The following is a 25,223-nucleotide window of genomic DNA, read 5'->3' on the forward strand; positions in this document are numbered from 1 at the left end:
TAAAATATCTTTACTAGTAACTTCGGAACGTTTCAGGGCTGTCCGTCAACAGCTGATAGGATCACTTTATCAGAAATGGAATATTAACACCTAAAACTGTAGCATTCTTACATGTTGAAAGGTTGTGAGATAACAGCGATTGACCTCATATTGTTTTGGAGCGGCTTCTTTTGAGTTAGATTTGTATTTTACACACATGTCTTACCACCCATGTTTTTTCAAAAATTTTGATTTAAAGACATGCATTTCCTTGTTTTGGCTGTTAAAAGTTTTCTAAACTACTCTCAATTAAAGTTAAATAAGTTAAAATAGTTTTCTGTTTTAATTACGATTTTCTTCTTTTTTTTATTTTATAACCGTCGTTGAACAGCCGACCCAATTTTTGGGTTTACAACTACAAATGTTTAGCTCCGTAGCCTTGTAATTTTGAACCCAATCCAGAAGACAAGGGAGCTCCTGGATCAACTATTGGGAGAAATGTGCCTTCGTGGAGGACTTTTTGATGGAACTAACCCGCATTTGCGTTACATGGAGAGGAAGACCACGAGAACCTCCCACGGTTAGCCTGACGGCAAGGGGACTCTAACCCATGATCCGTCTACCACTGAGGATATTTCACGTCAGGACTGTGGTTGGTGGCAGAATTCGTATCGACCAGCCATCGCCGGGATCGAACCCCGGTTCACCTCATTGGAAGACGAACGCTCTATCCCCTGAGCCATCGTTGAAAAGTTGATTCAAATCAGAGTTGCAGTAATCAATTTTCAAATCTGTAGCCTTCTTTTTGCCTGTCTCCAGGATTTTCTAGGATCAAGCATTGACATAAATTCGCCTTAGCTAAAGAGTTTTTAATGGAACTGTTACGCATTTACGTTAAAGGCAGGCCCGAAGCCAGGAGGGGGGAGGGTAGGCTGTTCGACCGACCTTTCCCAGAAAATATTAAAATAATAATAATAATAATTAAATTTTGACAAAAAAGTTCATGTTCACCTTCTTCCTTACCTCTGTCAACATATGTAAACCTTCGTTTCTTAGTTTCTAAAAACACGCGATAAGAAAATTTATTTTTTTACCTTTACTGCAACATTCGTGGAAATTTAAGCTCTCTGGAGATTCCGCAGTAGATGCAGAACACGTAAGTTATTTGGGTAGAATTCCACGTAAACTAAAAAGTATTCTTCGGAAAATGACGTTAAATCTACTTGCTCGAAAATGTAATTAATTTTAAATATTATATAATTTAGTTATTGTGACAATAATCTTTTTTTCTTTTGACTTGGTAATTATGTGATCTGTATGAAGCTTTTAAATTCATATTTACTTAATACTTAAAAATAATACTGTCAAAAACATGCAGGTTCACGTATATGTACCTTGGTACGTATGGCGAAATTTATGACAGAGTAGTAGTCAAACGAAATCTCATAGCATTATGAGTATTCAATTTTATATCTGCTTAGTAATATTTTACGTGTATTTTAATTACTTTAGCTTTTGTGATTTTTTTTCTCCAGAATGAATCGAAAATTTATGCAGACAATTTACCCCGTTTCGTCAATACAACATTTAGCGTGAAGCAAACGTTGCCAAAATAATCCATCACTATCAAAACTTACAACAACCTCATCAAATAAACATCCATCTCAGACGCTGTTATTTTAAACTTTTATCTTCTGCTAAGTGGCATCGCTTCAATAAGTTTTACCATTTTTTTAAGAGAAATTTATCTTATAGAAGCAGAGCTACTCAGTTTACTCAGTGAGTGAAGTCGGATAATAAATATACGGATAGAAGGAATTATGGTCTTACCCTAAGTCTGCTGACTCTTCCTGCGGTGCTTTGGTGGTAGTGTCCTTGACAAAGGCTGTGACGGTAGCAATTGTTTGTCTTGGGTTCAGTTCCACTGTTATGCTCCATTGAGAAGGAGGCGAGACTTGAGCACCGAGGATTCGAAGTCCATTTTTAACTTTGGCTCTGAAATATTAGAAGAAAAAATGAATCCATGATACTTTTTGAATAAATTATTCTAAATATTCTGCAAAATAGTTTCAAATAGCGCAATACACTTCAGCGACTTGAAAAAATTAACAAAAGTGTATACATATTACTGCTACGTAATATTTTCTCCTTATGAGAATTTAAAAGTGTTGAAGTTGTATTTTGGGTTCGTATACATGGTATAGCTGCTACATAGGAATCGCCGTTTTAAAGCTTTTAGAAAATGTTCATGCAGCATTTTTAGATTCCTATATATAGTGCTGCTGCTACAAAGGAATTTCCGCTTCAAGGTTTTTAGAAAATGCTCATATTACATTTCTAGATTCCTATATATAGTTTCGCTGCTACAAAGAAATTTTTGCTATATAGCTTTTAGAAAATATTCATATTGCATTTATAGATTCCTATATATAGTGTTACTGCTAAAAAGGAATCTCTTAGAAAATATTTATATTGCATTTCTAGATTCCTATATATATATAATGTTGCTGCCGCACAAGAATCTTCGCTTTAAAGCCTTTAAAAAATCTTAATGTTACATATCTAGATTCCTAAATGTGTGTTGCTGCTACAAGGAATTTCGCTTTAAGGTTTTTAGAAAATGTTCATGTTACATTTCTAGATTCCTACATATAGTATTGCTGCAACAAAGTTATTTCCGCTTTAAAGCTTTTAAAAAATGTTCCATTGCACTTGTCTATGCTATATCGTTAACACCGTTTAAAACATTTTGAAAATGATCAAGTTACATTTCTCGATTCGCATTAATATAGTTTAGAAGCTTAAAGTAAAGTCATTCCATTGCTATTTTTTTATTTATTTACAATTATTATTTTTTAAGAATTGTACAAACCTTGCGTCTAACACCCCTCTCCTAAAAAAGTGGGGAGGAAATGTTCTATTATTAGTTCTTTTATCTTTTGGAATTGCCTGAAACTTATTTCAGAAAATATGTGGTATAAGAAGGATTCATAACAACTAAAATAGTAATATTTTGGGCTGAAATTATGCCAAAAATCTGTCAAAATTTCTCGAATGCAACATGAAATATCGAAAGTTAATAAATTTTTGTATAGATAAATGCATTAAATAAGCTTTTATGTGCTTTCAAAAGGTAAATTAAAGGTAAAAGGTTATCTCTGGAAGAAGCTCATTAAAAGGAAATATATACAGTTTTGTGTATAACAGAACGAAATCATTGTGTTAAGTTTATTTTGTTTAGTTATTAAGTAGGTTGATGTAAAATCTTTCCTAAAAAAATCTGATACTTTTTTGGACCATTTAGCCAGAGAGCTCATCACGTCAAAACCTGGGCTATATCAAATTTTAATATCGCTTGACATCGTAAGAAAAATGGATATTTCAGAGTATATCGCGATATTTTTCCAATTTAAGTAGCTAATTTACTACACTTTTACTATGATCAATACAATCATCACCCAAATAAAATTGATCAACACTCACGATAATATGATATTCGATAATTATCGCAATGTTATCTTATCCGATATTTATTCACAAATTTCACAATATTTTCGGATTCTACATTAATCGTTATCAATGATGATCACGATATTAAAGTATTAAAAAATTTTCGTTTACATGCTCATTGTAAGAGATGGCAGTTAAGAGACATTGTAAGAATAATTTTTGAAATATTGTTATCGTTTTTTTTTAAATATATATTTAACTATATACCGCTCAATTTGTTTCTTTACAGTCAAATTCAGGAAAGAAAAAAAAAAGGAATTCGAATGTGTTTTTGAACTGGAAGCAGGAAATCAAATGCTTAAAATAAATGAATAAATAATGAAATCCTGCAAATGAATAATTAGAATTTTATTCAGAGGTTTTCACAACATTTATGGATTCTGCATCAATATTGATCACGATATTACCGTATTAGAATGTTTCGTTGTGCATGCTTATTGTAAGAAATGGCAAGTCATGACACATTGTAAAAATAATTTTTAAAATATTGTTATCGTGGTGTTTAAAAAAAAAACTATATTCAACTCAGCTTTTTTCTTTACAGTAAAATTCCAGTAGAAGAGGGAGGAAAAAAGAGAATTTGAATGTATTTTTGAACTGAAATCAGAAAATCAGACATTTAAAATAAATGAATAAATAATAAAAACCCGCAAATGAATAATTAGAATTTTATTCAGAGGTTGACCTCCGAAGTCATAAAAAAATAAATAAAACTGGGAATACATGTTACTTTTATAGTTAGCATCTTTATTCAAAACAGGTGAATAATCAACCCAGTCTAATGTTTATGCATGATAGGCGTAGATATTCGATACACAACATTCATCGTTTTTGGTTTAGGGCACACCTGCTCAGCTCTTATTCCTGTTTCTCAAAAGTTAGAAAGAAAAAAAAATCTAGACAACAATTTTGATGTAAAATACAAAGAAATCACTATGCTTTTAGTTTAAAAACGAAATCGAATCTAGAATCCCACATCTGCAGACGACTTTTTTTTCCCTCTGTTGTTGCCATCGCTGATGACTGAACTATCGTTATGCAAGTTTTTATATCTGAAATTGAACGGCCACTGTTGGAACTGTTTTTTGATCTTTTTTTCCCTCTGTCTTAACGACAGGATACAAAAATTGACACCGCGCCGGCATGGGTCCCATTAAGTTCTTCTAGTTGGCGATTAACGCGGCGTGAAAACTCTAAAATGATATAGAATGAAAAAAAATGAGAAAGAAATGCTATTACAAGTGGAAACATTATATCATCTAAAATTATTCGAAGAAAAAAAAGCGGTACTTTTTTTTTTTAAATCTTCGCAGTCAAACATACAAAAATAACCCCTACTGGGGTTCAGCGACTTAAATTCAATTCAGCCAATGATATGAAGGAAACGCATTATCGAAAAAGCAGTAACATTTAAAGAGTAAATATGAAGAAAGATAAAAATATCCAGCATTGATTTCTACAAAATGTTTTTTTAAAATTTGGAACAACAGAAAGTCCGATTTGTGTGTTCCATTACATTTCTGGAATTATTTAAGAAATTCAAAAAAATGTTCATAATAAATTTCGTTTACCTAATGATAATTTTATGCAAAAAAATGTTAATATTTTTTTTATTATTTATTTTAAAAAGGCTGAAAATTTTTCGACTCGCAACTTATGTAAATTTTTAATTAATTTTAAGCTATTTAATTTAAAATGGCGAAATTTAAAATATGGAAAAAATGGGCCAAATAAGTTCAGAGAAAGTTTGTTTAGATCGTGTGTTTAGAATTTTAAATCGTGTGTTTAGAATTTTAATTATCAAGAATTATTTCACCGATTTTGAACGAAGTTTGAATTTATTATTTAAAATTACATTGTTTAAAATGAGGTAAGAATTTTCAGGTCTTATAATCCACAATTTTTTTTATCACTATTAAATTTAAAGAATAATAATAGTTGTAACAAAAATTATTACCTTATTTTTCATGGAGTTTACGAGTTATTAAGTATACGAGCTTTATCATTGTGAGCAAAAGAAGTTTTGATTCTACTATAGTTCAAGAGTTATGGAGAATTACGCAGAAAGAGAAAAATAAACATAAAAATTTAAACACTCTCTTGTCTAATATTCGGTTAACCGCGTATATTTTGTGGGACAAGTATTTAGAAAAAGTACGATTTTGTGCCTGATTTTGTACAATAAATAATCCTTCGCACTAATTAATTGGCAAATTTAAAGTCGAACTATTAAGATTGCATGTTAGTACGAGCAAATCGGATCATTAGACAAAAAGTTATGAGTGTTATTTTTTTCTTTTCCTTTTTTAAATTTGCACATAGTACAATAGTCCCTTTAAGACCACTTCTTAATATTTCAATATTTATTTTATTTTCATTATTTTTATTTTTTTAAGAAGTACATTGGGCAAAAGGTACATTACTTGGCCCTTAAAATCTTCCACTTAAAAATGTTCTGTAAAGATATGGAATGATTTAAATTTAGTTTTAAAAATCAAAAAGTATTCGAATTCCCAAAATTTAAATAGAAAATCTTAAACATAAAATTAAGAAAATTTAACAAAAAATATTCAATTAAAAAAAAATGTAGAAAAGAAAACACTATTTCTAAGATACGTGTCCACTAGTAATATGTTTTTATGGGTGCATTTAATCATAATGGTGGTCATCTTCTCGCATGTTTACTCCAAAACAACGTGTGAAAGAACCATAAAAGCATGTTGATCTTCCCAGGCGCATTCTTTAAACATCATTCAGGCACTTAGTTTCCGACACTTGAAAGATAAGAGTGCTGAGAGTGAAAATAGTTTCTCAAAGTAGAAAACGTGTCGTCGTTTAATGTTGGATTTTGAAGAATGCTATAAAATTTTCAGGGCTGTACAACTTTCTACGCTTTTTTCTTCAATTGGTAGCACATTTTATGTTTTAATGTGTGATTAAATGTTTAATAAATTTGATTTAAAATTATTTTCTGCCTCACCTCACTTGAATGATTTAGGGCAGTTTTTTGAAAAAACTCCGTCGTAAGATGAAATGATGCTTTTTAAAGAATAATATGCTATTTTCATAATTGCTGTGAGTTTGCAACTGTTACTCATGACTGTTAGGTCAAGTTTAGCCTATCTAAAGCCTATGTCCATGCTTATTTTGAAAATGGCACAAACGTCAATAAGGAGAAGAACATACTTCCCACACTGTTGAATTTGATTTTTTTTTTTATTGGATGCGAAATACTAATGCAATTTTTTATAAATGCATATAATTTTTATAATAAATTCATTATATTGTTGTTCGAGGTTGGTAGGGTACTTCATTTACGTCGCACTAGAGGAGCACAATGGGCTATTAGCGATGGTCTGGAAAACATCCCTGGTGATGATCCGAAGATATGCCATCACAACTTTGATCCTGGGATGGCTCTTTCGTTTTGGTAGCTCGACGACCTGCGCGTGAAGTCGAGAATAGTTTAACGAAGACCGATACCGCGCACCCTCGGTCTCTACGCAGGCTGATCTAAGTGGTCACCCACTAACTTACAAACCGCAGACAGTGATGTTTGACTTCAATGTTCTACTGGGAACTGTGTCTTTACGGGACTATATACACTGAGTGGCCAAATTATTATGACCACCTCAGAGTTTTATGCAAATGAGTTATTGCGTCACAGCGCTGCTACTAGAGGGCAAGATAACTATAACACGGGAATGCTGGACAAGTGAGTCATCAGTTATACTGTGTTGCTTGCTCAGATATGGGAAAGAAAAGTGATTTAACTGAATTTCAACGTGAAATGATTGTGGCTACGAGATTTGTCGGAACGAGTATCAGCAAAACGGCTGCACTTGTGAAGTGTTCTAGAGCAGCAGTTGTTAATGTGTACATAGAATGGACAATCAAGCAAAATACCGGGTCTCAGCGTCAGGATTGTGGTCGTCACAGGGTACTGAATGCTCGATCAGAAAGAAGGTAGGTCAGGGTTGTGCAGCGCAACAGGAGAGCAACAGTGTGACAAATTGCAAGTGATCTTAATCAAGGAGCAACTGTGAACGTCTCTGAACGGACTGTTCGATGCACATTGTGCCGTATAGGGTATGGAAGCAGACGACCTGTTCATAAGCCTCTACTGTCTGCTTTAAATAAGCGCAAACGTCTCCAATTTGCAAAGGAACACAAACAAAGGACAGTAGATGACTGGAAGAGGGTTATGTGGTCCGACAAATCACGATTTCAAATGCATCGCGCAGATGGCAGGATGAGAATATGGGGAAAACAGCACGAAAGCATGGACTCCAAGTGCATTGCCACGACACTTCAAGCGGGTGGTGGCAACGTTATGGTATGGGGAGTGTTCTCTTGGTATTGTATGGGTCCTTTAATTCCTGTACCACAACGCCTTAATGCCCAAAGGTATTTAAGTATCATCACAGATCAAGTGCATCCAATATTGTACTCTGGCGGGGATGGATACTTCCAGCAGGACAACGTTCCTTGTCATAAAGCTGGCATTGTCCTTAGATGGTTCGAAGAGCATGACGGAGAATTTAACTTGCTTCGTTGGCCAGCACAATACCCAAATTTTCAATCCAATTGAGAATTTGTGGGCTGATATTGAACGGGCGTTCAGACAGATGGATCCAGTACCATCGAATTTGCAGGAATTGGCAAGAGCAGTTCAGCGAGCATGGTCTGGCATACCTTCTACCACCTACCAACATCTCATAGAATCCATGCCCAGACGAATTAAGGCAGTAATACGCGCAAAAGGTGGCCCAACAGCGTACTGAAGGGGTGGTCATAATAATTTGGCCACTCANTGGACACAGTGACGTCATGAGGAGGGAAATCGTAGCTTCAGCTCTAAGAGCGGAGTGAACTAGCCCTTCTATTCTTTTTAGCCCTGCCTGGGATGGCTCTTTCGTTTTGGTAGCTCGACGACCTGCGCTTGAAGTCGAGAACAGTTTAAATAAGACCGATACCGAGCACCCTTGGTCTCTACGCAGGCTGATCTAAGGGGTCACCCACTAACTTACAAACCGCAGTCAGCAATGTTTGACTTCAATGCTCTACTGGGAACTGTGTCTTTAAGGGACTATATATGCTGCACGAAAAGACATTGTTAGCAATTTTCTTTCATCACAAACATTTTTATTAAACAAATTCATAATAATAGAGGAACTATTAAATAAATAATGGAAAATTAATTGGATATCAATTTAATTACTTGTTTCGAAAATCATAACCGGTTAAAAAAACATCTTAACCTCCCGTGTGACTTTTCTACTCTTTTGGGACATCATTTGAAAACCGCTGTGCTGTTCTACATTACCCCGACGGCATCATTTGAACAGCGACACTCGTCATGCGTTTATTTCCAATAAATAAAAAGTGGTGGCAAAAGTAAGTTGATATTAGACAATTTCAGAAAGAGATAATGCTTTGATAGCTATAACATCATATTTAGGTAGGCATTAAATTTGATTTGGTAATTAAAATAAAAAAAATAAAAATCAATGATCTTTAATTAAACACTTACCACCAATTTTTAATTTGACTGTCTCCTCTTCGTCTAGAATTTAAATAAATTGGATTGAATTGGGTTAAATACCTAACGTACAGTTAATCCATTACTTTTTAAAATAGGATATCAAGTTAAATAATCATTACATAGAACAGGGATTATTCTTTTACTGTATTATACTCCTTTCTGGTTACTAATAAAGTGGTTTATTTTGTTTAGCAGATAGTTCTTTGTTACTTGATACAATGAAAATACGCCTTTTTTTAAATTTCTCAGAAACCATTTGACCAATTTGGTTGAAATATCGTTTTTTTTCTTCTTTTTTGCCATGTTATACCAAAAGTTACTTTTTGTTTTTATGGGAAAAATTTTTTTTAATGAAAAACTGTCATTTTGAAAGAAAATGGTTTAGAAAACAGCGATTTTTAAATGCAAATACGATAATATTCTAAGATATGTTCTTTATTTGCAAAAATTTAATGCTTTCACAAGGCTTTCAACACGCCATTCCACTATTATCTTGAAATTTTAGAGTAATTCAATATCGGTAAACACAATTTTGGCCGTGTGAAGATTTTTAAAACGATATAATAGCGTCAGTATAATTAGTCCATTAATATTGTTTGGACAAACGGAGGTTAGATCAGTATAAGGTGACCAAGATAAGGCCTAATTTTGATCCAAAAGTTTAAAATATTTATCTGAACGCCATATGACAAAGAACATGACTCCTTTTGTCCAAACTAAAAAGAATATTATGATTTGAAAATATTTAAATAGCATTTGTATTTAATCATTGATTCTTGAAAACCAATGTCAATAAAAATTACTCACCTTATTACGAAGACATACGGAGGATAAATTGGATTTGGTTGAAGATAAACAGGGACATAAACCTTTGATTTAGGATAAACAGGTCCTTGAGGGACTAGAATTCGAACAACATCATCACTTTTCACCTCCTCATAGCTCCCATGACTGCTGGAAAGAGGAACATCATCTAAATATACACTAGGTAATCCAGCGGGTACTGACACGGGTAAGGCAGCAGCATCAGAGCACTCAAATGAGCCACTTCGAAGAACAGCATACTCAACTCGAACCCAAGTCCTTTGGGTCTTTGGACTCTTCCAGGCAGGTGACTCGAGGGGAGGCCACCACGAAACTGGCAATGTGGCTTGAGCCAGGCAAACGCCATCTCGGCTGTCAGCCGGACTGCAAGCGGCCATTAGATGCTGTTCGCGATTGTGGACATACAAGACAACACAAATACCATCATTTGATGACAGTTTTCTATTTTCATTCGCACTATCCGATCCACCTGATCTTCGCTTTGGATCTGAAGCTGTTGCACTGTGGAAGAGCACTCGGAGGACGGGTCTATCACGCCTAACCTCACGAGTTACTAGACGAGCTGTTATGTCACCGGAATATTCCAGCATGGATTCGATTCTGGCATCACCAGAATCATTGTTTTTTGGATGGAGCGATGCCGGATGGACAACCTGCTTCGAGACAAATGGTCCATACTGTGCTCGTAATGTTGTAGGCAAGTTGGATTGAAGAAGAGTAAATCGGCGAACTTCTTCCTCGTCTTCAGGGTTGTTTAAAGCTTCGGCCTGGAGATTTCTAAGAAAGAAGCCACTCTCTCTCCCTTCCAATGTTAGTTCTATTTTGCAGTCTCCTTCTAAAAGAAAACGATATTTTTAACCTTAAAACCCAAAAAAACTTATTATTGTAATACAGAAAATATACGATGAAATGTTATGTACGTAAAAAGGCAAATTTTAAAGCTAATAAATTATTTTTAACGTGATTAATTTTACCATCATTTAAGAATACAATTTATGCTTCGGTGGTTAAATCAATATTTAAACAAATAAAGTGTCATTACAAATAACAATGTTTTACTTATATTTTTACTTAAATAAAAAATTTACATAAATTAAAAAGTTGAGCAGATAATATGTTTTTTTTAATGCTACAATAATAACAAAAACAAATGAAATAAAATGAATTTTAAAAAAATGTAGTCAAAATCTATAAAACACAAAAGAGAAGAAAAAAAAAGAAAGAAACGTGAAAATTTACTAATTAAACGAAATTTAAGATTTGCATTAAGGTAACGGAAATAAATTTAGTGTACAAGTTAATTAATTTACTCATTATGGATTCATATGGAAACAAATTTTACACATTAAAAGTAAAAATTTTACATGTTTTTTAAGCTAAATTAAAGGAATGTTTAACTTTTTTTTTTTAATTTGGTATTCATCACATAATTAAGAAATCTTTTAGAAATATCAAATCATTCAACCGCGAAAGATTGAAGAAAATCAATTTAAATAATATTAAAGAATTGATTAATGCTTTTCATTTAGTTTTAACATTAGTAAAACAAAGGCAATTTTTTTTCCAAAATACGATTTACAATTCCATGAATTTTCTATAAATTATTTCAAAATCTTATTACTTTGAACAGAATGTTTCTAATATTTGGAAATTTTATTCTCTCTCTCTCTCTCTATATATATATATACACACACACACACTCACGTATATGNTAACATGTAAAAACAGAAAATAAAATAAAATAAAAAACATTTAAAAGGGACTATAAAGCGAGTAGCAAAATCAGATCAACTTACAAGGACAGAATTTTCTGACCTTGTTAAGTTACTTTATGATACTCTTAGAAGTCCGAAGCCATTAGAATAATCTTTCCTATATAATTTAAATCCTTTTGTAATAACACACAAATTTGGGTCCTGATAAATTCAGATTAGGTCAGTCTAAGCAAAATGCTCATAAATAATACTTTTCAACATGTAAAGGCTAATTTGTGGGTAATTTCATTGGACACAGCGTACAAATTATATAGTAACTACGTAACCTTCAGTCGTAATATCTAAAAAAGAAAACAAAAAGGGGAGGGGAGGAAACGAAAATCAATATCTGGGCTTTTTGCCAATTGAGATTTTCAAACGAGATCATATGTAGTACGCTAAGCTTTAACTCTTATCATTCAACTCCCACAATCCTAAATTTTCCTTGAAAAATAGCACATCCCCCCCCCCGACATCAGTTAAAGGTATCACCACATGTGATACCAGGTTTGCTCTATGCAGCGTAATAACCATCACCCATAATAAATATTTTTAGAGTACTTGTCAAAAAATGAATGAATTCCACACATAGGAGTCGCAAATATCTGAGGGAGGAAAAAGACAAAATCCTTGACAAAATCCAGTGAATCATTAGTAAGGGAGGCGGAACTTAAAAACATTAAAACTTCTTTTTGATTGCAACAAAATTAAAAAGAGATTATTAAGAACAACTTCAAGTTTCATCAGGTATTTAAACTGGTTTTGATACTTTTAATTACATCTTCTTCGCTAGTGATTCGACAGATTTCGGAAGTGATTTCATTTCATCCTCTATTAAATATTAACTTGTGACTTTTAATGTTTTTAACTACATTTTGGACGAAAATCCTTTAAAATATAAACAGTACAGAGAAAGAAAAAAAAATGAGACTTTCAAATAATACTTTATTTAAGTAAATCCAAATAAAAATCAGAAATTAAAATGCATTTCAAGATGTCTTGTTTTTATACAACATCATACAGATAAATCAGTTGTCAAATCTTTCCTTTTTAGCATTAATAATAAGCAATTGAAGCCGCCATGGTGCAGATTCTACGAGAGACTTGAGAATGTCGAAAATTGTTTCGTCCCATATTTTCTTACCAAATGTTCTTTTAATTCTTTAACTGTCTTTTTTTCCTGATTTTTCATGTTTATTTTACATCATTCCACATTATTTCTCTATGGGATTGAGGTCAGAAGATGAAGCAATCTTCAGCAATTTTAAAATATTTATTCCTTTATCATTCAGCCATTTTGTGGTTTGTCTTGAAGTGTGATGACGGGCATTGTCTCAAATGTTTCAGCAGCAAATGCTTAGGAAGATTTTACATGGTATACAATTCCCGCCAGCCAAAGGCCCCGCGTGTGACTGGTGCACGTTAAATCTGTCTGGTCACAAAGCCCTTCATCTTCCCACAACATATCATACCTCTGGGGATACTGAATTGAAGATTGATCGTTCTCTGGTTCAGGTCAAAATTACGATCTGTGGATGAATCAATGGGTCCGCCCTATTAACGGGTTGTGGCGTGTGTGTAGCTGAAGTTGTATTCTTGGTCACAGATGACACCACTGAAAAACAAGAAACCGCCTTAAATTCGTTTGGTTTTTACCAAGCAGGCTAGCTGGTTGGTAAGTGGTATTAGAAACAGCAACTATAGAAGTATTTCCAAATTTCTGTCCATTATTATCTCGAGTCACCGTGACTCAGGGATAGAGCATTCGTCTTCAAATGTAGGTGCGAATCCCAGTGATGGCCGGGGTTGATAATTCGACTTCATACCGACCACATTGGTAACGTAAAATACCGTCAGTAGTAGACGGATCCTGGGTTCGAATCCCCTTTCCATCAGGCTAACCAAGGGAGGTTTTCTTTGTTTTCCTGCGCATGCAACGCAAATGCGAGCTAGTTTCATCCAAAAAATTTCCACAAAGGCCAGTGTGTCTCAATGCTTGATTCAGGAGTTCCTATGTCTTCTGGTTTGGGTTCGAAATTACAAGGCTATAGAACTTTGATAGTTGAGCATTGATAGTCGTAAACTCAGAATTTATTCGGCTGTGTTCGTCACCCTTTTATAAAATAAAATACAAAACTTTTGCATCTATATTTGTTCAGTTTATATATAACGGTGGTAAAAATCATATAATTTCAAATTTATAAACCTTAGAATTAAATAGGAAAAAAGATCAATTTTTACTACCATTTTCATGTAAAAAAATTTAATATATTGGAATATGCCGCTTCTGTAAGTAAAACACAAAGGGGACCCCAGCACTAATATTTGTCAAATTAAATAAAAAAAGACCACCCTAACAACTAACAATATTATATCGGATTTCTTCTCATTTTTTCCCAAAGCAGTTACGCCCCTACATTTAATAAATACCGAGTTCAGTAACAGAAGTGGAAGAAGAAAAAAGAAATGAATATCACTCTCTGCTTTAATCCACGTTGATGATGGGTATCGCCCTGACTTCCTGTTATTTTCATCATTCTTTTATAATTTGGGCGCTTCGGAGTTTTCTCCCTTATGGTTGGTTGTTGACACAATGCCTTCCCTTGTGTGTCTGCTAAAAGTCTTCCACCTGGCCTTGAGTGTAAGATTACAAAAATGACTTTGTCGCCCCTCTTTACTTATGGGATATGGAGATGATAGAGAATGCTGGAATGGTAGCCAGACGAATAAAAAGCTTCTTTATTTAATTCCAAGTGGTTTTCGGGGATGTAGTATAGCTGCTAGGTAATAAAAATTAATGATAGTTCTAGTCTGGAAAATTACTCATGTAAAAATTTACAATTTTTTTTCACGTATTTAAATTATTTTGATATATAATTTCATCCTTTTCGCTCCAGGTATTTTTTATCTCTTAAATAGTACCACGTAAATTTTATTTTAAAAAAAATTCAGCAATCGAGTTTTTTTTAATGGTATTGAAATGAAAAAATTGGTTACGATAAGAAATGAATATTTATTAGAGTTCCCATGAATCTTATAAAATTTAAATAGGTAGTAATAGTAGGTTTTAATAGCCAGTACTAGTTACATTTTAATAGGTTGTAATAGTAAGATTTCAATAGCTAGTAATAGTTGAATTTTAATATGAAGTATGAAATTTTTATAGATACAGTAAAATTTTAATGGGTAGTACTAAAAAAATTTTAACAGATAGTAATAATAATAAAATTTTAATAGGAAATAATAGTTGAATATTAATAGGTATCATAAAAAAATTAATAGGGTAATAATTGTAAAATTATAATAGGTAGTAAAATATTTTAATTTGTAGTAAAATCGCTATTTCAATAAAGATAGTTCTTAAGCATAAATTGCGGAAAAGTAAAAATAAATCATAGGCTATCCTAGACTGAGGCCAACCTCCTTATTGATATTTGTTGCCAAAGTAAATTGAAGTTCGTAAATAGTTAGTAATAGTGAGAAAATGAGATAGAGACCAGAGATACAAATACACATATAGTAATACAGAGCTTAATATTTTTTTGTGGGTTTCTTAAAAACATATTGACTTTACTTATAATTTTTCCCATAATTAATTAATTTAGAAAGCATGAAAAGTTGTGAAATGAATCCATTTTTTCATTGACGTTGCGTTTATAGTCATAGTAGTGCTCTGGAGCTGGGCACCTGGGCAGCCAAGCAGCCCCCATCCCATCCATCATGAATTTGTCTTAAAGTTTGTTTTAACACTGTGAGGTCAGCTGTCCGTGTGGTTGCTGAATAAGTAGTTCACCCACTTAGCTCGAGGATATTAAAATAATTGGAAATAATAAGAAGCAGTTTGCTAAAAACTTTAATTTGTCGGCTGTTGATGAGGACGAGGTTATTTAAAAATTACAAAAATATTTTAATTTTTTTTTGCAAAATATTATTTTTAAGGGCATTTGACACTATTCTTGATAACAATCGTCAAAACATTTCAAAAGTATTCTTTAATTTTTTTAAATATATATTTTCTTACAAAATAAAAATTTTTGAGGGCATTTGATACTATCCTTAATCCTTAATCACAATCGTCAAAATTTTCCGAAAGTATTTATTTATTTATTATTATTATCATATATATATATATGCAAAACCAAATTTTTTGAGAGCAGTTAATACTATCCTTAATAACGATTGCCAAGGAATTTCAAAAATATTCTTTAAATTTTTCTTAAAAAATATAATTTATTTTAAGTTCAAAATTTATTTGTAATTAAACAGTTTTTAACTTTTCTAAAAAAGCTCTTACAACATTTTCCGTACAAAAAATATCGTGACACAAAATAAGTTTTAGGATAAATAAATTTGTTGAATAATGAGTAATGCTAGGCATATTTATTTAAAAACAGCACCGGGAAAAGAAAAGAAAAAAACGTTTCTAGTTTCAACTAGTTAAATTAGAATGGATGGTTTTCGTTCTTCAAAATTATGCTAAACACATACACTCAAACGCAGCAATTTAAAATTTACTTAAGGGAATAGAACTGTATGATTCTTCATGGAAATACGCAAGAAAAGTTCTAAAGATGGATGAATCGATGGATTAATCAGTCTTCAGATGGAGCGAACACTTAACGTCAAATCATCAATCATAGCAATTGCTAGAAAAGTACTTCTTTCCGAATATTCCATTAGCTTTTTTTTCTGCACCCGCCATTTTCAATTTGTAACAGACGATCGAAGAGCTTAGGTTAAGATAATTAAGCCGAAAGACGACACCTTTCAGATAGCAAAGAATAAAAACATGGGTGTTACGAATTTTTGATGTAAAATATATGGATGGTTTAGGTTTTAAAAGCTTTGTTTTTGTTTGAGATTCTTTTTTTATCACATTTTTCTTTTACCACTCTTGAATGTAGGAAGCTGGGATTCGTAGAAAAAAGGAAAGATTTAAAAAATGGTGAAAAATCTCTTATGAAAGCGTTGTAAACATGAAATGTTTCCCTTCACCTCTCTTTCAAAATGTTGAAGACTGGTAACTCCAATATTTCCATTCTTAGAAATTGTATTGGAGTAGATGGACGTTCCTATCAAATAAAATATATTAATATTTTTATCTATATGTATCGGACTAGGATATTCTGGTTGGCAGGGTGCCGGACTGAGGGAACAGGAGTTTGAATCCAGCCGGCCGAAGACTCCCTATGTACTGATGCACGTTAAATGTGTCGGGTCGCAAAGTCCTCCAAGTTCACGTAACAAATTATACCTCTGGGGGTACTGAATAAGAGATTGGTCGTTCTCTGGTTCAGGTCAAAATAACGATCTGTGATTAATGAATCGATGTATGAATGGGTCCACCCTATAAACGGGTGTGGCCGAAGTCGAATTCTTGGCCATAGATGGTGCTACTGGAAAACAAAAACAATCGCACCTCCTCTGCCTTGATGGCCGACAACAACAACATCTATATTTGTCTTTAAAACCAAGCCGTTGTTATGCTTTTTAATCAAATAATTAATTAACAGAAGAAAATTTCCATTTGATTTTCATGCAAATTTGCACTTTTTTCATAACTGCGAACTTAGAAGTTGCATTACTGCAAAGTTAGTTAAACGGTTAATTTCAGTACTCAGGGCGTTAAATCTTCATACATGCTTCATTTTAACTTTTAATTTACAAATGTATTTTGGTAGGGTAAGAATTCATTTGTTAATCATTCACGTGGTATTGCGAGACAAAATTTTGCCCGACAGCTAACGGCCAAAAAAAAAAAAAAAAAAAAAAATTCAGCATTNAAAAAAAAAAAAAAAAAAAGCAATCAGATATTAAGTGGTAGCCAAGATGCATATTATCCAACTATTTTTGAAGAAAATATGATGTTTTCTCATGACAATAACGTATTGTTTTTTAAAAATAAACTTTTTTAAAATTTAAAAACTAAAATGGTTGCTTAAATAAGAAAATTTTACTTTAATTTTATCTTTATAGAATACTACTCTTCAATGATACAGTATAACCATCTGCACTCGGCTGACAACGAAAGTGTTAAAACAAATTTTTTACCTACAGATCAATTGTAACATTACCTATCAGTTTTACCACTTAAGAAATTTTTCCCACATTGCGTTAGCCTTTAATTGTCTTATACGTCTAGAGTTTCCACAACAAGAAAATGCACGCAGCCAACATTTCATTTAAGAAGAAAATATCCATAAGAACGCCAACTTGTTTTCCAACTACTACACGTCTGTGGCCGACGCTGGTACCATTTTTGCTCATTCCAGCACACATAAACGCCAATTTAATGTAATGTAATAAGTTATTACTAAGGTGCTTTCTCCGCAGCCGTGCAAGAATCATGTCTATACTTTTTATTACTAATGCTCTCATGAATCATGTAATCTTTTTTTTAAAGCGGTAAAAAAAAAAACGGTAACTTTTAATCCTTTTAAATATCATTTTCAGTAGGTCAATCTGAAAAACATTCTATTCAAGACTAAGCCTTTACCATTTTTTATGTACCCAAAAGCTTATGCATTATAAGATGCATACAACCATGAATCTCCATTATACAATAAAGTTTTTTTTTTTTAAATTCTTTCCTTAAAAAAAATTTTATTTATAACAAAAAAGAATAATTTTATACATAAAAGACGAGACGTAACGGTATTTATAAAGCCCTCTTGGGCACAATTTCAAGGGGCTGAGGTAAAAAAAAAAAATTAAAAAATCAACTTTAAAAAATGGAAATAGAAGGGCTCTTCAATGCCGCTACGTTGCCAGAGCAAAGGCGCCTTTGCAAAAATCAATGACTCGAAGTTGACGTCACTTTCTGAATCATTAATCTCTTGGGAGGGGGGTCTGCCCCCATTGCCCTCTCCGACTGAATACAATAAAAATTTGGACAGAAGCTTAGCTCCATTTCGCATTCATACTCTTAACTGGCTTCGGTAGATGGGCTGGAAATTATTTTTTGGCTGGAAGATGGAAAGCCATTAAAAGGCTTCAACAATGACCAATTTGTCATTGTTTGAAAAGTGTTTAATTTTTATAGTTACTTTTACCGTGTGATAAATAATGCATGTTTCTAATCTTGTTGTTTGCTGAAAAATGGTTACATGGAAATGACATAAGAAAATGAGAACCTAACCTAGTAATTGATTAAAAATAAATTGAAAATATATATGTATGTGTATACAATTCAAAATAAAACTAAAGTAAAAAAGAGAAGGAAAAAAACAACAAGAAAAACAAACAGATCAAAATAGGTATGCAAATAAGTAGATGTTATTCGCATCAGTTATAAGAGATATGACAAGTTAGTTGATGAGAATAATGTTATTTGTATTGTTAGGCCTTTTAATGTTGATATCGATTTTTGAATTTTTCGCCATATTTCGGGAACTTTTTAAACAAATCGAAAAAAAAATTCATATAAATATAAAATAAGTTCATCAAAATATAATTCACCGCAAAAAAATAATTTTTATTAAAATTATTATTTTATTTAATGACAGTTAAAACAATTTTGAATTGTAAGGCATACCACTTCTTACACCATTTTATATGAAAAATTATCTAGTTTGAATGAAATCTGTTGAACAGTTTCTGGGTACTGAAATTTCAAAAATGTTTGTATTTTTTATATTTCTTTTCTCAAAAATTAGCACGATTCCCTAGCGCGATTAAATAAATAAACAAATATAAATAATTGCTAAAAAAATTTTTTTAGGTGGAATTATCATTGGTAAATTAAATTTTGTTATAAGATGCAAAAAATTTTCTATTCTTTATTTTCTGTTGAAGAAGTTCCTGAGATGTGAAAAAAAACGCAACAAGTGAAATTAACATTAAGAGACACTAATTTTCGAAAGTCTCTTAACTTAAGCAGTGGGACCATAATTTCCAGATTGCGGCAACTTTAGTTAAAAATCCAAATCCTTCGGGAAAAAAATTATATTCATTCAGAGAAAGTGTGTTTTAGGGTTTGATTCCGTAATTTAATTATAAGTTAGCACTAAATAGTTAGCATATTTGTGGTCATCACATTGAACCATTAAAATAGGCGTTTTAAGATAGAAATGGAAAGATTGACAACCAGCTCATTTTCATATTTTTCTGTGAAATAATATCCCTGTTGTTACAAAATAATAGCACTTAATAATAGTACAAAATAAACCATTTTACCACTTTTTGTTTAAAATTTACATTGTGTTATTGGAATAGTTGATTTACACTAATATTATTGTCTCAACACGATAGTAATATTAAATTTAACACTTTTACGTGTTGGCTTCAATTTAAAAATAAATAAGAGACCACAAATAAGGGAATAACGTCATATTTATAGCTATTTAAATTAAGCATCAAAGATAAGGGAAATCGAAATAATTTTTATTTTTTCGCAAAATATCTTCATTTACCAATTAAACTTCTCTGCGTGACTTTCTTTTCATGCAACGTCATTTTCTTTAATTCCAAGTGATTTATTCTTAACAATCCTAGGTAACTTAGTTAAATCTAATACTTGAAATATGGTATAATTAAAACAAGACAATAAAAAGGGTATTTTTTCAAACTAACTCACTTTTCCGGGTTTGAAAGCTTTCAAGATATTTGCAAACTATCAGCAAATTTTTTTAAAATATTTTGGCATAATTTATAAGCCTATTATCATAAGTCTGAATAAAGGGAATGAGCAATTAGTCCTTAAATTATTACAAATGTAGGCAACTGGGGTGCAGTATTAAGCAGTGGTTGAAGTGTCCTATTGAAATTAATTAAGGGGTAGTAGAACCATGTTATTATTTTTGGGTATTGATTATAAATATAATTAAAAATATAATTTCTAAAGCAGTCAAATGTGATTACTCGATTAAAAAACGTTATTAACTTCGAAAATAAGCAGATGGAAATAAAAGTCATGCTCCAAGCATTCAAAAATAGGCGTTCATTCTCAAGTTTTGCCAAACGTGAATGAGAAGTGATTTGAAATATAAAATGTAAAGTTGCCAACGGAAAATGGAAAATAAATGTGAGAAACAAAACTAGAAAAACTGCAGTAGTCGAGAGTGAAACAAATTCCCCTCTGACAAGTCTAGAGAATGGGTGACTATATTTGAGCGCTTAAAACATATCACTTATATTTCCATCCGCATATTTTTGAAGCCCATGAAGTTTTCTTAATCAAGAAATACATTTCCGCTTCAGTATCTAAAAATAATTCATTAAGTCAAATTTGATATATTTTTTTTAAAAATTAAGCTAAAGTTTATACACTTCCAATTGAGGAAAAAAACGAATCATTTAATAGCTTCAAAAAAGCAATTTTTTACTCGAATAAAAAAAAAAATTTCAAACTGTATCCAGAAAAAATACTTTACGTCAATATCGATATTCGAAAACGTAGAATGAGAAAATGAGTCAAGCAATTTCCACCATCACGCTCGGTAACGTGTAAAGTAAAAGAATTGGGACAAAAACTTTTGAATAAAAAAAGAAAAAGAAAAAAAGATAACGATTTATTTTTTTACTCTTACGTGTATCCAGTACTTGAGACGCATAGACTGTTCTTTTAAAGGGTAAAAAAAAAAAAAAAAAAAAGATCTTATGATCTGAAACAAGCAATTTTGTGGGAGCACGCTATTGCGAATCGAAGTACCATTCAATTTCCGGATCAGATTGATAGGATTCGAATAAAATTGGCCGGACTTAATGCAAGGCATGCATTCTATTCCCTGGATGACCAAACACGAGCCGAAACGGGTTTCCGGACATTCCGTATCGATTTCCGATTTTTCATTTTAAGCATGCGGAAGAACTCAACAGCAAAAAAGTTCTCCCACTTGATCACATCCTGAAAAACTTTCATTAGGGATACAAGAAATTTAGATTTAAAGGAGTAAAGAATAAATTTTGGGGATTCGAAAATGCATGGAGAAAAAATTCAGGAACTTAAAAACATGTGTGGAATAAATTAAAATGGAAATCAGATTTCTTTAACGTGTACTTATTAAAATAATGGTGTAAAGTAATTATTTTTCGGAGTGCCATAAATATGATTACAGGCAAATTCAATGTTTATAAGATATATATTTGAATTTGAAAAAACAAACATTTCGTTTAAGTTTAATTTTGCCAACATTGAGTTGTTTAAATATCAACTCTTTTAAATGAATGCCTTTACTCGGTTTCCCAAATATAGTCGGACAACTAAGCTAGTAAACCAGTATTTTATTTGCCTCGTCATCGGGCACACAGCTCAAATAGGAAATTGAGAGCTTCGATTAGTCAGATGAAAAAAAGATCGAAAAAGATCGAAATTTCGAATACATATTCAATGTGAATTTTAAATTAGGTTGAACAAAACCTTAAGATAAATTGTACCTTGTGATTTCGTTTTATTGTTAAGAAACGCACAAAAAATATTATCAATTTGATGCCTGCAAGTGACTTCATCGTAGGTAAATCGTGGCGTTTGCCGATTCAGAAGCTAATCAGATTCGACACACACTTCGTCGCTTACAGGTGATCCAATAAAATCTGATTGAAATCGTATGGTTTGGTATATTCACTTCGCACGAGTTGCAAGTACCCAATTAAGCATATTTATTATCTGTTACCATTGCATACAATTGTTTCAATAATTGGATACCTGCAAGTGACGGTATCGTATGTGACATTTATCAATTCAGAAAAAGAGTCATTTTCTACACACATGCGTGACGTCGCTTACAGGTATCCAATTAAATCGGATTTGAATCACATGGCTAGGCATAATCACTTCGCTTCTTTTCGACTGGCAAGTACCCAATTGAAAGGCTCACTTTTATTTTAATTTCATCATAAATTTAACGAATTTAATTATCAAGTCGAGAATAAGAAAAATTACGAATAATCTTTTTGAAATAACTATTTATTTTTACTGATTCCCATTTAACTGATTTTTTACTGCAGTAACGTGTTATCACACGATACGTCGTTATACCTTATTACCTTATTAGTATTCACGGGCACGTTCCTTAACTCTTTTTTTTTTTTTTTTTTTTTTTTTTTTTTTTTTTTTTTTTTTTTTTTTNTTTTTTTTTTTTGTTAAATTTGCTGCCACGAAACTAAACCATTAACCTTTTTTTATATTTTGAATCTCCTATAAAAATAAAAAAAAATACATCGATTTTACTCTTAATATATATTTATTCTATTTTTTTCCCTCCAAAAACGGAGGAAAGTTTTCAACGTCGATAAATCAGATTCTTGGTATAAAAAAGATAGTAGACGAATATGTTAAGTGAAAACTTGAAAACACTCAATTTCGAAGAATTATGAACAGGTAAGTCGATATAGATTAGTGTTAGGCGAAATCTAAAATTATACTACCGCAATATATAAAATAAATATCAAGATATATTGCAATATTTTCCCACCTATATGATACATTTTTTTAAACAGTGATCTACATATTTGCTATCTCAACGAAATTTATCAATACTCACGATAGTCTCGTAATCGATAACTGTCATTATCGATAATACTCGTGATATTATGGTACTCGATATTTATCGCTATCGATTATTATTGTAATTTTAAAAATTGGATATGTAACGTAACATTTGGGATATATTGTGCAATCATTTTAAAATATCGTTATCGCGATGCTTAAAATTTTTTGATATATGACGATTTTGATATAAATCGCCTAGCTCTAGTATGGAATATTGATTTACTTTGACAATTTTTTTAATAAGTGGGCTTGAAATGGAAGTATTTATTTTATAAGCAGATTCCTTTTCAAGAAACAGATTTCAGAATTCTATATATTGTAAAGTTAATTAACTCCGATTTAATACGATGTTATCTGCAACCTATTTTAACCCCTTTTAGGTATATAACTATTATTATTTTTAAATGAACACCAAATACCTGTATTTAACTTTTAACCCTAAATACAAATTTTATATAATTTTTCTTTAAAAAATTTCTGTTTGACTACAAAATGTAAAATTTTCGCTAAATCGGATAAAACTTTATAAACTACTTATTGTTAAGTACTTCATTTTCTTTGACTTTAATTTTTTTCTTTATGAAGACTTATCATGGAAGTTTTCGGGTATGAAATTTAGTAAGTTTTGAAGATTTAAAAAAGATTCTATTCGTTATGGCTGTTATTCAATTGACAAATATTCCAAAAGATGATTGAAAACTGGAAAATTCATGGAAACAGTAAGTGAAATAAACGGAAATTTTTATAAGTGAGCAATCTCAACTTTTAATAAATATTTTAGTTTTTTTTCTCTCGTTTGTTATAAATTGTTAATATCCTCTACCGATTTGATTTCAAAGTCATTTTTTTCTCTGGCCTGTTAACAAAATGAGATTGATTCATACCAAAAAATGCTTAGTAGAAAGCACTCAAGACTCTCCGTAGAAGAGTACAGGGTCGCTAGAAAAGAAGAAAAGAGAGTCCATCGGACCAAGAAAAGGAAATTCCACGAGGATCTACTGCGAGATGTTGAACATCTCAAAAGATCAAATGAAAGCAGAGCTTTCTATCGTGAGATCAACCTTGGTCGCAGAGATTTTAAACCTAGAACAGCTCTCTGCAGAAATAAAAACAAGGAAATACTGAGTGACAAATCTAAGATAATGGAAAGGTGGAAAGAACACTTTCATGACCTACTGAACATTGATCACCCACCAAGTGCTTCCAACTTCTCTCAAAATACCAATCAAGAAATGATCGATCCACCATCACTTGCTGAAGTTGTGGAAGCAATAAAAAAGTTAAAAAACCATAAGGCCCCTGGCCCAGATACCATTCCACCAGAATTACTAAAAAATGCTGGAGAAGATGCAATTAAAGACATCCACCACATTATGCTATCAGTGTGGGAGACTGAAATACTTCCCCAAGAGTGGAAGCTCAGCACTGTCTGTCCCATTCATAAAAAAGGAGATGTCCTCGACTGCTCTAACTATAGAGGTATTAGCCTCCTTTGTACTACCTATAAGATCTTCTCTAGTATTCTCTTCACCAGACTATCTTTATATGCCGAAAACATCATAGGGGATTACCAGTGTGGATTTCGCAGGGATCGTTCCACAATTGAACAAATATATAACCTCCGGCATATTCTTGAAAAGACTAAGGAATTCCAAATCAATACACATCACCTTTTCATTGATTTCAAAACAGCGTATGATAGCATTAATAGAGAACTGCTTATCGACGCTCTGAGACATTTTAACATTCCTGAAAAACTTGTGAAACTAATATCCCTTACATTAAATGACACCAAATTGAAAGTCAAAATACAGGGAAACTTATCTGAACCTGTTGAAATAAAAAATGGCATAAGACAGGGCGACGCATTAGCATGCCTTCTTTTCAATCTTGCTCTTGAGAAAGTAGTAAGAGATTCAGGAATTAACACTAGAGGAACTATTTTCTCAAAATCTGTTCAAATTATGGCCTATGCTGATGATATTGATATCATAGCAAGAACCCCTAAAGACCTAAAGCAGGCATTCCTGGACCTGGAAAGAGAGGCCAAAAAAATGCACCTCTCAATTAATCAGAGTAAGACAAAGTATATGCAATGTATCAACTATACCGATACCTCCAC

At 32.1% G+C, this 25,223-nt stretch overlaps 1 protein-coding gene across 1 annotated transcript in view; it reads right to left on the reverse strand.

The window, feature by feature from the left end:
* LOC107436909 (transmembrane protein 132C dtn) overlaps positions 1–25,223 on the reverse strand; it is an 83,803-nt gene that overhangs the window by 26,696 nt on the left and 31,884 nt on the right. The window contains exons 2-3 of the mRNA XM_043048436.2: positions 9,842–10,694; positions 1,810–1,974 (exon numbers count right to left, since the gene is read on the reverse strand). Coding sequence (XP_042904370.1) covers positions 1,810–1,974; positions 9,842–10,694 — 1,018 coding nt within the window. The remainder of the gene's footprint in view (positions 1–1,809; positions 1,975–9,841; positions 10,695–25,223) is intronic.

Source organism: Parasteatoda tepidariorum, chromosome 5 (assembly GCF_043381705.1).
Source record: "Parasteatoda tepidariorum isolate YZ-2023 chromosome 5, CAS_Ptep_4.0, whole genome shotgun sequence".
Lineage (NCBI taxonomy): Eukaryota > Metazoa > Arthropoda > Arachnida > Araneae > Theridiidae > Parasteatoda > Parasteatoda tepidariorum.